This window comes from Phyllobates terribilis, unplaced genomic scaffold (genome assembly GCF_046119375.1).
Source record: "Phyllobates terribilis strain yellow unplaced genomic scaffold, ASM4611937v1 Scaffold_12__6_contigs__length_324123572, whole genome shotgun sequence".
Classification (NCBI taxonomy): domain Eukaryota; kingdom Metazoa; phylum Chordata; class Amphibia; order Anura; family Dendrobatidae; genus Phyllobates; species Phyllobates terribilis.
Genome location: NW_027362772.1, coordinates 295602358 through 295617328, shown reverse-complemented (window position 1 = coordinate 295617328; position 14971 = coordinate 295602358). Strand labels below are relative to the sequence as shown.

Genomic DNA, 14971 nt, shown 5'->3' with positions numbered 1-14971 from the left:
TGGGTGAATTGATGGCACTTTCCTGGTGTCTGCCTGTAATTTGATGTGTTTTGGCAGCTTTTGGACCCATTTGAAGGTGTTGTGTATGTAACGAGGTGGCACGGGGTGGTAGTCATGGGCGAGTCTACTGAGCAACCTTCAGTGAGCACCCCGGCACCTCGCACAAGAATAAACGGATAGAGACAGTGCTTTTAAATAAAACCAACTTTACTGACAGATTGCAGCGTACAGGCAGGTGCAGCAGATGTTCTCAGGCCCCGGTCTTATGTAGGGACAATAAGCCGTTTCTCTAACTTCCGACTCAGTTTATCACAGCAGACAGACTTTTACCTTCAGCACACCCTCTCCAAGGGAAGCTGTGCTACTCGGATAAGGCTTCTATCTCTTTTCCACAGTCCATCTTCTCTCTCGCTGTGCTACTCGGATATAGATATATATATGTACATCCCTTTTCCACAGCCTCTGTTCGGTCCTCAGCTCCTGCTGAGGGCTGTTGGCACTCTCTCTCTCTCCCGCGCACCTTCTAACCCTGGCCTGGGTCTATGGCTGCCGGACTCTGATTAGTGATTAGTCTCTGTCCTCGGATCTGCGCACCATCTAACCCTGGCTCAGGTCTCTGGCTGCCCGACTCTCTGATACTCACATGGACCCTTGATGTCTCATGTACTGGCCTCTTCTCTGAGTGCATTTACACCATCACTGGTCCTTACTCAAGGGCTTACGGCCCCACTGCCTTGACCTGTCCTCGGTCCCGACCTTTCACAAGCAGGTCCTCACTCATGGGCTTACAGCCCCACTGCCACGACTCCTTCTTTGCGGACACCCCCGTCTTCACACAAGCTCCCTTTCTCTGGAGCTCTTCTCTGACACCTTGTCCTGGGCATGGCCGCCCAGACACTGCCCCTTGACTTCCTGTCTCTTGTCTCTAATCTCACTGTGTCTGCTCCTCCCTGCTACGCTCCCCCCCCTTGCCAGCTCTGCCATGCTGTGGTAACTAGGCAACTACTGCACTGTACAATACAGGGAGAGCACATAAAAGCATCAACATTACATTAGACATTATACTTACACGGGGACAACTACTGCTGCACGTGAGAATAATAACAGGGAAAAGTCTTTCTTAAAGGGGTGGTGGTGTCCATCTCCCTTACATGTATGCATTGAATCCAATGGGGTACGGCAATGTTTGGCAAATATTCGACAAATAAATCAGGGAATATTGCAAATTCGAAGACTGCTACCCAAACCGAATATTGAAATATTTGCTTATCTCTGTTTGAGATACAGCTTTACATACCAGTATGCCTCTATGTACGAAATAAATATTCAAATACATGCGTATATATATGTTATACATTATAAGTGCACTGGATATTTTGGAGCAAATTTGGAGCCATTTTGCAAAATGTGGGATTTTTTACAACAAAAAAAGAAGTAAAAGAAGTCAAAGATGAAAAAAAGGGAAAAATAGGATATACAGTGGAATGTAAAAGTTTGGGCACCCCTGGTCAAAATTATGTTTATTCTAAACAGTTCTGATCTCTAAAAGGCCTAAAGTAGTGATGGGTGGACCCGTGGATGTTTAGGCCTGTTGGGTTTGGCCGAACATTTAAAAAAAGTTTGGTTAGAGTATCAGAACGGTACCTGAACTCGAACCCAAACCTGTTCCCCATTCAAATGAATGGGGGGCCCGAACTTCAAATGTTTTTCATCCTGTTATCTACGTAACAGGAAACATCGTCTCTGATTGATGGTAAGTTCGTTACCATCGGTCAGAGCGCTGCAGTTCCCACGCGGTCACACAGATGAAAGCGTGTGAACCAGCAGCTCTTACCGGTGATGAAAAGGTTACTGCTGATCACAGGCATCAGATGATAAGAGTACTACTGTCATCATCATATGCTTGGTCTCGCTGATAGCAGTGAGAGCAGGCATTCACTGATGAGAGTATTCACCAGCTGGCGTCTTTGCAATAAATAAATAATTTTAAAAATGGCATGGGTTCCCCTCTACTTTTGATAACTAGTGCAGGTAAAGCTGACAGCAACAGGCCACAGCACCCAGCTGTCAGCTTTATATTGGCTGGTTATCAAAAATAGAGCTGTCCCCACACCCTAATTATTTATTTAAATAATGAAAAAATAAACTGAGTGGTACTCCTTTATTTTTGATAACCTGCCAAGATAACGCGGACAGCTGAGGACTGCAGCCCGCAGCTATCAGCTTTACCTGCGCTAATTAACAAAAATAGAGTGACTGCACGTCATTTTTTTCTTTTTTTTAACACAGTGTGCCCCAGCCAATTACAGCAATGACAATACTGGCCTTCTTGGAAGAGTCATCAGAAGAAAACCTCTCCTTCATCTTCACCATAAGATTCAGAGTCAGAAATATGCAAAAGAACATCTAAACAAGCCAGATGCATTTTTGAAACAAGTCCTATGGACTGATGAGGTTAAAATAGAACACTTGGGTCACAATGATTAAAGATATGTGTGGAGAAAAAAAGGCACAGAATTTCAGGAAAAGAACATCTCGTCAACCATTAAGCATGGGAGTGGATCAATCCTGCTTTGGGGTTGTTTTGCAGCCAATGGCACGGGAACATTTCACGAGAAGAAAGAAAAATGGATTCAATGAAATTTCAATAAAATCTTGTTGCAAACAAAACACCATCTGAAGTAAAAAATCTGAAGTTGGAAAGAGGATGGTTTCTACAAATGGATAATGATCACAAACACGTGTCACAATTCATAATAGACGACCACAAAAGACACAAGCTGAAGGTTTTACAATGGCCCTCACAGTCCCATGATCTGAACATCATTGAAAATCAGTGGCTAGACCTCAAAATAGCAGAGCATGCAAGACGACCAAGAAATCTCCCAGAACTGGAAGAATTTTTCAAAGAAGAATGGCTAAAAATACCCTCAAACAAGGAATGAAAGACTCTTTTCTGGCTACATAAAGCGTTTACAAGATGTGATAATTTCAAAGGGGGAATATACTAGGTACTAATCATACAGGGTGCCCACACTTTTGCATTGGCCCATTTTCCTTTTTGTCATTTTTAAAATGTAAAGTATGAAAATCTCTCTCTCTAATATTTCAAATTTTGGCTTTTTTCTTGCAGATCATATTAAAGGAGACATCTTGATTGATATCAGTATGGGTTCTTTTGTTCATCATCTGTTTGCAGCCTGTGACGTCTTCAAACACATCATAGTGCTGAAGTCTAGAGACAGTTGCATCATTGAGCTGAAGAGATGGGTGGACGAACGTACAGGAGCGTTTGATTGGGGCCACGCCACAAAACTACATGGAGAAACAGAAGGAAACAGGTGAGATATTTGTCCAAAAATTAACAGGATTCCGCTGTCATTGTTTCTACAGTACAAACGATATGACTGCAGTCTTAGAGTAATATTGTGAATAATTTGTCTACCTTATTTTACAATCACAACCCATTCAAAATGAAATGTTAGATGTCAGTAAAAAATTCTCAGTCTTTGTTGCTGTAGAATAATGGGCACAGTCAGAAGGTCATCAACAATTTAACCCTTTTATAGCTAGATTGGCGCATCTGGGGGAAGAAAAGACTAACCCTGAGCACCAAATCATGCCAACTCATGTTACATATAATAGATTTGAGAAACACAGAGTTGTTTTATAGGCATAAAACATTCAAATTTTATTACAACATTTAAAATTACACATAAAGTACAATATCAAGTGACAGTATATAGATGGTGGCCAAGAAAAATATTCACTGGAGAAGACAACCAACAACAGAGGTCCCCATGGTCCCAAAAAATTCATACAGCAGAATAATATATATACTGAAACCAATAGTGGTATATATCGGAGCACAATTGTAGGTGTGTTTCCGAGTAAAATAATTATTGCTGAAGAAAAGGATTTTCAGAGGGACAGGTCCTATGCGTTAGGCAGCCTTACCCAGTGAAGATCAATCACAAGCCAGTGATAATGGCCACAAAATAGCAAACCCCCAGAATACAGGTGGTGGCCAAGAAAATTGTACACTGAAAAAGATGGCCAACAGTAGAGGTCCTCATGATCCCAGAATATATGCAGTAAGTTAATCAAGTAATAAGAATAAAGTAATTACTATTAAAGAGAGGGATAGCCATAAGGACAGATATAATCATTAGGTCATCTTACCCAGTGAAAAGCTAAACACTGGCTAATAGTAATAGCCGCGCTGTAGCAAGCCCCGACGCGCGTTTCACGGCCCAAAACTGGCCGCTTCCTCAAGGGGAATGTGCAGGAGTAAAAAAGCGGCACCCTTTTCAACCATGGCGTCGGTCATGTGTGGCCACACATGACCGATCACCTGATCAGCAAGTAGGCGTGGTTTGATGCCGGTAAGCGGCGCATGCGTCGCCACTCCCCGCCCCAGGACGCGAAGCCAGGCCGTCAGGGGCTAGTGCGCAAGCGCGGGCGCACGGCCAGAGACAAGGCCGGGCGCCCGCACACGCACCAGCCCCGCAGAGACAGCCGGGCGCGCGACCCACAGCGGAGGGAGCGGAGCATGCGCACAACATCAAAGGGGCACAGATTAAGGCGGAAATGCATATAATAAATATAACACTACATTTAAAGATGTATCATATCTCATAATAAACAACTTGATTTGAAAAAGACCCACAAGCAGGTCACTTTGTCGATAATTGATCCACCAATTTGATGCAGTGTACAGAAAGATCGCTTTCAAAGCGATGGTGTTTTCATATGACATTTGTAATTGTTACGTCCGCCAACATCAGACCGATTCGCAGATGATTTAATTCAGGCATCAATATGCGTAATCCGGCATATAGGGGCCAAATATTCCAAACAGACGATAAAAACTAGAAATAAATATAAAAATTAGAAACTGGGGAAACCCCATATATACAATAAAAGCAAATATTAAAGCGCAGCAGAATTATTTTAAAGCACAAGAAGGGGGGAGAAAAAAGAAAAGAAAAAAAGAAAGAAAAAGACCAAGGAGGAACAATTCCATAAAAGACTAAATTAAATAAATAGTCATAAATCAAATTTATAGAAATGAGGAAAAAGACAGGGACTCATTTAAACCATGTGGAGAAAGAGTATCCAACATAGTGATCCACTTAGTTTCGGCACGTGCCAAGACTTTTCTTACATTACCCCCCCGGGCACCCATGTGAACCACATCTATCCCACGAACTTTGAGGCATCCAGGGTCGCAATTATGAGCGACCCTGAAATGTCTCGGAATTGTTTTTAGTTCAGTGACATCAGCCACTGTCCTGGCCGCGCCAATGTCCCGCACATGCTCCCGTATGCGTACCCGGAGCTCCCTGGATGTCAGACCAATATATATCAGAGAGCAGTCACAAGTTGCGTAATAAATTACGTTACTTGTGCCACACGAGATGTGATGTCTGATATCAAACTGTCTTGTACCATCCGAGGACGCAAAAGTAGTGCAGCGGAGGACATTGGCGCAGGCACGACAGTGGCCGCAAGGAAACTTGCCCAAAGTAGGGCCACGGGAGCCGAAGGGGTTTAATTTTTTCGCAACGTAGTGGCTCGACACTAAAATATCTTTCAGGTTGTTGGACCGTGTAGGGGTCATTAGGGGATAATCCCCAAGAGTCGGTCCCAAGGAGGCATCGGTCATCAGGATACTCCAGTGTTTTGTCATTATACTCCTCATATTATCCCACTCGTGATTGAATGTAGAGATAAACCGTATCTTCTTCTGCCCATCATCATTAGTTTTATATGCTTTGTTTGGGTATAATAAGTGGTTTCTTGGGGTATGCCTAGCACGTTCGTAGCCCCGCCTCACACACCTATTACTGTAGCCACGTGATGCGAATCTTGATTTAAGATCGGTAGCCTGCTTCTCAAATTTATGGTCCGATGAGCAGATCCGCCTTGCCCTCAGGAATTGCCCGACCGGGACGGCCCTTATTGTGGTTGGATGGTGGGCACTACTTGCATGAATAAGGGAATTGGTCGACGTTGGTTTCCTATAGATGTCCGTCTGAATGCGGCCAGAATCGTCCACCTCCAGACAGACATCCAGGAATTCGATCTTAGATGCATCATATTTATATGTCAACCGAATTCCCCACATATTTATATTTAGCTGTGCCATGAAACTCTCAAGCTGTTGCACCGACCTACGCCAAAGAAACAAAATATCATCGATATAGCGCAGCCAACACAGCACATGGTCCGCAACCCCCACGCCTCCATCGCCAAAAATCAATCTCTCCCATGCCCCTAGGAAGAGATTGGCGTACGAAGGCGCGCAGGCCGCCCCCATCGCTGTGCCGCGCTTCTGTAGATAAATATTATCTTTAAACAAAAAATAATTATGTGTGAGTACAAAGTGCAACAGCTCGCAGATAAAATCACATATAGGGCCGCCCAAGTCAGACGCCCCGAGGAAGAGGCGGACCGCATCCAGACCAATATTATGGTCAATACAAGTATATAAAGACTCGACATCTACCGTGACAAGCAGAACCCCCTTATCCAGAGAGACGCCGTCGACCCGAGTAAGGACGTCCGTCGTGTCCCTAACGTATGAGGGTAACGTCGCTACAATTGGTTTTAAATAAAAATCAATAAATTTACAGGCTGGTTCACAAAGACCCTCTATACCGGACACGATCGGACGCCCAGGTGGGTCCACGGTGTCTTTGTGGATCTTGGGCAGAAGATAGAACGTGGATGTCTTAGGAAACCGTACAGTAAGTGCTTCAACTGTTTTTGTAGATATGGTCCCTGCATCACAAGCACGGGTGAGGATAGATTGAAGTGCGGAGGAGTAGGAGTGGGTCGGATTAAAATTTAATTTACAATACGTATTGCCATCTCGTAGTTGCCTAAACGCCTCTCTTTCGTATTTGGCACATTGCCAAATCACAATATTTCCCCCCTTGTCCGCAGGTTTGATTACAATGTCATCATAAGTTTTGAGTTGCTGAATCGCCAGACGTTGTCGCGCCGTAAGATTATCAAATTTTCTTTTATTTGATAGTTTTTTAAAATCATCCGCAACAAGTCTGGAAAAAATCTCAACTGCTGGACAGAGGGACAAAGGGGGAAATCGTGTCGATTTGGGAACCGCACATTGAGGCAACCCACCTGATTGTGAGGAAGTTTGTTCCAGTAAAAGCTCCTCCAAAGTAGCAATCGCCTCCTGCTCCGCCGCATTCAAAGCACCAATAGGGGCATCCTTCTTGGAGTGGAGTTTGTGCAAAATGAGTTTCCGAGAGAACAGGTGGAGGTCCTTTAGGGCTGTAAAGTAATTAAAACTATTAGTAGGAGAAAAGGTTAGGCCCATACCAAGGACCTCCAACTGTTCAGTAGATAGAACATGTGCCGATAAATTGACAATCCGTAAGCCTCCATGAGACCGACTCACCCGTTGTGCTGCCAAGCCCCTGTTTTTACTTGTAAGTCTGGTTTGAATCCTCTTTGTGCCAGATGCAGACATTCCATGATTATTTGCTGCTTGAGGCCCATCATGCGTCTCTTCAGTAGAGGTAAAAGACGATACTGAGGTAGATCTAGACCTGGATTGGGACTTATGTTTTTGGAATGGACGAGACCGTCCCCTCGTGATGTCCCATTTATATACTTTTTGTAATGATTTATCCTGGGTATCCCTCTGAAATTTTTTTTTGTTTTAGCTTGTTGTGTCTCTTTGGCCCATTTTTGAGCTAGAGCCTCAATGTCCTCATTTAACTTTTTTAGTGAATCTGCAGTCATTTCATTCTTAAAGGAAAGTTGCAGTTTTTCAATTTGAGTCTCAATAGTGGATAGCGATATCTGATTCATTTCAATTAACAGATTCATGTATCCAATCGAGCACGTGTTGGAGTATTGTTCCCATCTATTTTTAATTGTGTCATCATCTATATTAAAGGAAGGGAATATTTGGACCCTTAGGCCACGAGGTATGAGTCCCTTTTCAATATATTTCCTCAGAAAGGCAATATTCCACCACAAGCGAGTCCTTTTCCTAATTAAGTCTTTAAGTTCATTAATAGATATAGACAAAGTATTCCCCCCTACTGTTAGTGCTCCATTCAGGCCACCAACATTGCAAATCTCGTCCAATTGTAAGAGCCAAGTATCGTCTTGAGCTCTAAAGTCCATTTTGGGTCTGGAAAAAACTGTGAAATACACAGAAATAAATAGCATCAAAAATTTAACCCTTTTATAGCTAGATTGGCGCATCTGGGGGAAGAAAAGACTAACCCTGAGCACCAAATCATGCCAACTCATGTTACATATAATAGATTTGAGAAACACAGAGTTGTTTTATAGGCATAAAACATTCAAATTTTATTACAACATTTAAAATTACACATAAAGTACAATATCAAGTGACAGTATATAGATGGTGGCCAAGAAAAATATTCACTGGAGAAGACAACCAACAACAGAGGTCCCCATGGTCCCAAAAAATTCATACAGCAGAATAATATATATACTGAAACCAATAGTGGTATATATCAGAGCACAATTGTAGGTGTGTTTCCGAGTAAAATAATTATTGCTGAAGAAAAGGATTTTCAGAGGGACAGGTCCTATGCGTTAGGCAGCCTTACCCAGTGAAGATCAATCACAAGCCAGTGATAATGGCCACAAAATGGCAAACCCCCAGAATACAGGTGGTGGCCAAGAAAATTGTACACTGAAAAAGATGGCCAACAGTAGAGGTCCTCATGATCCCAGAATATATGCAGTAAGTTAATCAAGTAATAAGAATAAAGTAATTACTATTAAAGAGAGGGATAGCCATAAGGACAGATATAAACATTAGGTCATCTTACCCAGTGAAAAGCAAAACACTGGCTAATAGTAATAGCCGCGCTGTAGCAAGCCCCGACGCGCGTTTCACGGCCCAAAACTGGCCGCTTCCTCAAGGGGAATGTGCAGGAGTAAAAAAGCGGCACCCTTTTCAACCATGGCGTCGGTCATGTGTGGCCACACATGACCGATCACCTGATCAGCAAGTAGGCGTGGTTTGATGCCGGTAAGCGGCGCATGCGTCGCCACTCCCCGCCCCAGGACGCGAAGCCAGGCCGTCAGGGGCTAGTGCGCAAGCGCGGGCGCACGGCCAGAGACAAGGCCGGGCGCCCGCGCATGCACCAGCCCTGCAGAGACAGCCGGGCGCGCGACCCACAGCGGAGGGAGCGGAGCTTGCGCACAACATCAAAGGGGCACAGATTAAGGCGGAAATGCATATAATAAATATAACACTACATTTAAAGATGTATCATATCTCATAATTCTGCTTGTCACGGTAGATGTCGAGTCTTTATATACTTGTATTGACCATAATATTGGTCTGGATGCGGTCCGCCTCTTCCTCGGGGCGTCTGACTTGGGCGGCCCTATATGTGATTTTATCTGCGAGCTGTTGCACTTTGTACTCACACATAATTATTTTTTGTTTAAAGATAATATTTATCTACAGAAGCGCGGCACAGCGATGGGGGCGGCCTGCGCACCTTCGTACGCCAATCTCTTCCTAGGGGCATGGGAGAGATTGATTTTTGGCGACGGAGGCGTGGGGGTCGCGGACCATGTGCTGTGTTGGCTGCGCTATATCGATGATATTTTGTTTCTTTGGCGTGGGTCGGTACAACAGCTTGAGAGTTTCATGGCACAGCTAAATATAAATATGTGGGGAATTCGGTTGACATATAAATATGATGCATCTAAGATCGAATTCCTGGATGTCTGTCTGGAGGTGGACGATTCTGGCCACATTCAGACGGACATCTATAGGAAACCAACGTCGACCAATTCCCTTATTCATGCAAGTAGTGCCCACCATCCAACCACAATAAGGGCCGTCCCGGTCGGGCAATTCCTGAGGGCGAGGCGGATCTGCTCATCGGACCATAAATTTGAGAAGCAGGCTACCGATCTTAAATCAAGATTCGCATCACGTGGCTACAGTAATAGGTGTGTGAGGCGGGGCTACGAACGTGCTAGGCATACCCCAAGAAACCACTTATTATACCCAAACAAAGCATATAAAACTAATGATGATGGGCAGAAGAAGATACGGTTTATCTCTACATTCAATCACGAGTGGGATAATATGAGGAGTATAATGACAAAACACTGGAGTATCCTGATGACCGATGCCTCCTTGGGACCGACTCTTGGGGATTATCCCCTAATGACCCCTAGACGGTCCAACAACCTGAAAGATATTTTAGTGTCGAGCCACTACGTTGCGAAAAAATTAAACCCCTTCGGCTCCCGTGGCCCTACTTTGGGCATGTTTCCTTGCGGCCACTGTCGTGCCTGCGCCAATGTCCTCCGCTGCACTACTTTTGCGTCCTCGGATGGTACAAGACAGTTTGATATCAGACATCACATCTCGTGTGGCACAAGTAACGTAATTTATTACGCAACTTGTGACTGCTCTCTGATATATATTGGTCTGACATCCAGGGAGCTCCGGGTACGCATACGGGAGCATGTGCGGGACATTGGCGCGGCCAGGACAGTGGCTGATGTCACTGAACTAAAAACAATTCCGAGACATTTCAGGGTCGCTCATAATTGCGACCCTGGATGCCTCAAAGTTCGTGGGATAGATGTGGTTCACATGGGTGCCCGGGGGGGTAATGTAAGAAAAGTCTTGGCACGTGCCGAAACTAAGTGGATCACTATGTTGGATACTCTTTCTCCACATGGTTTAAATGAGTCCCTGTCTTTTTCCTCATTTCTATAAATTTGATTTATGACTATTTATTTAATTTAGTCTTTTATGGAATTGTTCCTCCTTGGTCTTTTTCTTTCTTTTTTTCTTTTCTTTTTTCTCCCCCCTTCTTGTGCTTTAAAATAATTCTGCTGCGCTTTAATATTTGCTTTTATTGTATATATGGGGTTTCCCCAGTTTCTAATTTTTATATTTATTTCTAGTTTTTATCGTCTGTTTGGAATATTTGGCCCCTATATGCCGGATTACGCATATTGATGCCTGAATTAAATCATCTGCGAATCGGTCTGATGTTGGCGGACGTAACAATTACAAATGTCATATGAAAACACCATCGCTTTGAAAGCGATCTTTCTGTACACTGCATCAAATTGGTGGACCAATTATCGACAAAGTGACCTGCTTGTGTGTCTTTTTCAAATCAAGTTGTTTATTATGAGATATGATACATCTTTAAATGTAGTGTTATATTTATTATATGCATTTCTGCCTTAATCTGTGCCCCTTTGATGTTGTGCGCATGCTCCGCTCCCTCCGCTGTGGGTCGCGCGCCCGGCTGTCTCTGCGGGGCTGGTGCGTGCGCGGGCGCCCGGCCTTGTCTCTGGCTGTGCGCCCGCGCTTGCGCACTAGCCCCTGACAGCCTGGCTTCGCGTCCTGGGGCGGGGAGTGGCGACGCATGCGCCGCTTACCGGCATCAAACCACGCCTACTTGCTGATCAGGTGATCGGTCATGTGTGGCCACACATGACCGACGCCATGGTTGAAAAGGGTGCCGCTTTTTTACTCCTGCACATTCCCCTTGAGGAAGCGGCCAGTTTTGGGCCGTGAAACGCGCGTCGGGGCTTGCTACAGCGCGGCTATTACTATTAGCCAGTGTTCACTGGGTAAGATGACCTAATGTTTATATCTGTCCTTATGGCTATCCCTCTCTTTAATAGTAATTACTTTATTCTTATTACTTGATTAACTTACTGCATATATTCTGGGATCATGAGGACCTCTACTGTTGGCCATCTTTTTCAGTGTACAATTTTCTTGGCCACCACCTGTATTCTGGGGGTTTGCCATTTTGTGGCCATTATCACTGGCTTGTGATTGATCTTCACTGGGTAAGGCTGCCTAACGCATAGAACCTGTCCCTCTGAAAATCCTTTTCTTCAGCAATAATTATTTTACTCGGAAACACACCTACAATTGTGCTCCGATATATACCACTATTGGTTTCAGTATATATATTATTCTGCTGTATGAATTTTTTGGGACCATGGGGACCTCTGTTGTTGGTTGTCTTCTCCAGTGAATATTTTTCTTGGCCACCATCTATATACTGTCACTTGATATTGTACTTTATGTGTAATTTTAAATGTTGTAATAAAATTTGAATGTTTTATGCCTATAAAACAACTCTGTGTTTCTCAAATCTATTACAGTCAGAAGGTCGCAGTAAAGCTCAGTTTTAGCTAGGATTAAAATGGGAGTATGCAAAGATCACATCTGATGTATATATCCAATGTATTCCTCTGATTAGTCATGCAGTTCTGCTCAAAAGTTTACATACCCCGGCAGAATTTTTCCTTTCTTGGCCTTGTTTCAGAGAATATGAATTATAGCAAAAAAACTTTTTCTCCACTCATGGTTATTGGTTTGGTGAAGCCATTTATTGTCAAACTACTGTGTTTTCTCTTTTTAAATCTTAATGACAACCGAAAACATTCAAATGACCCTGATCAAAAGTTCAAATAGCCCAGTTCTTAATACCGTATATTGCCCCCTTTAACATCAATGACAGCTTGAAGTCTTTTGTGGCAGTTGTGGATGAGGTTCTCTATTTTCTCCGATGGTAAAGCTGCCCTTTCTTCTTGACAAAAAGCCTCCAGGTTCCTGTAAATTCCTGGGCTGGCTAGCATGAACTGCGCGCTTGAGATTTCCCCAGAGTGGCTCAATGATATTGAGGTCAGGAGACTGAGATGGCCACTCCAGAACCTTCAATTTGTTCTGCTGTAGCCAATGACAGGTCGACTTGGCGTTGTGTTTTGGATCGTTGTCATGTTGGAACGTCCAAGTACGTCCAATGTGCAGCTTTAGGGCTGATGAGTGCAAATTTGCTCCAGAATTTGCTGATAATGTGCTGCATTTATCTTTCCTTCAACTTTTACCAAGTTTCCTGTGCTTTTTGTAGCTCACACATCCCCAAAACATCAGCGATCCACCTCGCTGCTTTACTGTAGGAATGGTGTTCCTTTCATCTTAGGCCTTGTTAACCTCTCTCCAATGCTGCTGACTGGCATTAGCAATTCCATGGATATCTTTTTGTATCCCTTTCCTGTGTTATACAGTTCAACTACCTTTTCCCGTAGATCTGTTGACAATTATTTTGTTTTCCCCATGATTCACAATCCAGAAATGTCAGTGGCTGGATGAAAGATGCAAGAGTCTGTCTGGATCCCAGAAACTCACTCAGCTTTTATGCACACACACTGATTACAAGCAAACAGGTCACAAGTAAGGATGTTACCTTTAGTAGCCATTCAAACCCATTTGTGTCAAATTCTGTGCATGTTATCAGGCCAAAATCACCAGGGTATGTGAACTTTTATACAGGGCCATTTGGATGTTTTTGGTTGTCATTAAGATTTAAAAAGAGAAAACACAGTAGTTTGACAATACATGGCTTCACCCAACCAATAACCATGAGTGGAGAAAACGTTTTTTTGTTATTATTCATATTCTCTGAAACAAGGCCAAGAAAGCAAAAATTCTTCCAGGGTATGTCAAATTTTGAGCAGAACTGTAAATTGGGAATTGATCATGATTGACCAAAGAGCAAAAAAACAACATTCAATGGTATCATTTTTCTTGTAGTTTTTTGTAGTGGCTCTCTGTATAGAAAATGGCTATTTGCTGTGCTTTTCTAGTTAGAAAAAGTTTTGCCAGCATATAATACATTTCTCAGAAAACGATAAGACATTATATATGTCCTCTGCTGGATGAATGTAGTCCTATGAATTCATTCATTTGAAGGGAACAAAACAATTACTGTATTTTTTGGACTGTAAGATGCACCAGACCATAAGACGCACCTAGATATCAGAGGAGAAAAATAGAAAAAATATTGAAACAAAAAATGTGGTCATGACTCACTGTTATGGAGTGGAGATCTGCTGCTGATACTGTTATAGTCATAATGTCCCCCAATTCAGTACTAATATAACCCATCCTGGTATATATATATGTCCCAATCCTGGTATATAGGCCCCCGTATCCTGATATATATGTCCTTATCCAGGTAAATATGATTACCATCCTGGTATATATGTCCCCCTATCCAGGTATACATAGCCCCCCATCCCCATCCAGGTATACATGACCCCAAATCTCCATCCTGGTATATATGGCCCCCTCATCCCCATCTTGTTACATATGGCCTCCTCATCTCCATCCTGGTACATATGTCTCCCTCATCCCCATCCCAGTATATATGGCCCCCTCATCCCCATCCTGGTATATATGATTCCCTCATCCCCATTATAGTATTTATAGCCCCCTCATCCCCATCCTGATACATATGGCCCCCTCACCCCAATCCTGGCATATATGGCCCCCTCATCCCCATCCTGGTATATATGGCCCCCTCATCCCCATACTGGTATAAATGGCCACCTCATCCCCAACCTGGTACATACAGTACAGACCAAAAGTTTGGACACACCTTCTCATTTAAAGATTTTTCTGTATTTTCATGACTATGAAAATTGTACATTCACACTGAAGGCATCAAAACTATGAATTAACACATGTGGAATTATATACTTAACAAAAAAGTGTGAAACAACTGAAAATATGTCTTATATTCTAGGTTCTTCAAAGTAGCCGCCTTTTGCTTTGATGACTGCTTTGCACACTCTTGGCATTCTCTTGATGAGCTTCAAGAGGTAGTCACCAGAAATGGTTTTCACTTCACAGGTGTGCCCTGTCAGGTTTAATAAGTGGGATTTATTGCCTTATAAATGGGGTTGGGACCATCAGTTATGTTGTGCAGAAGTCAGGTGGATACACAGTTGATAGTCCTACTGAATAGACTGTTAGAATTAGTATTATGGCAATAAATAAGCAGCTAAGTAAAGAAAAACGAGTGGCCATCATTACTTTAAGAAATGAAGGTCAGTCAGTGCAAAAAATTGGGAAAACTTTGAAAGTGTCCCCAAGTGCAGTCGC

At 43.2% G+C, this 14971-nt stretch overlaps 1 protein-coding gene across 1 annotated transcript in view; it reads left to right on the top strand.

Moving 5' to 3' along the window:
• The window catches only part of LOC141172732 (nicotinamide N-methyltransferase-like), a 110973-nt gene that overhangs the window by 40615 nt on the left and 55387 nt on the right, over window positions 1-14971 (top strand). Inside the window, exon 2 of the mRNA XM_073657203.1 lies at window positions 3134-3341. Coding sequence (XP_073513304.1) covers window positions 3134-3341 — 208 coding nt within the window. The remainder of the gene's footprint in view (window positions 1-3133; window positions 3342-14971) is intronic.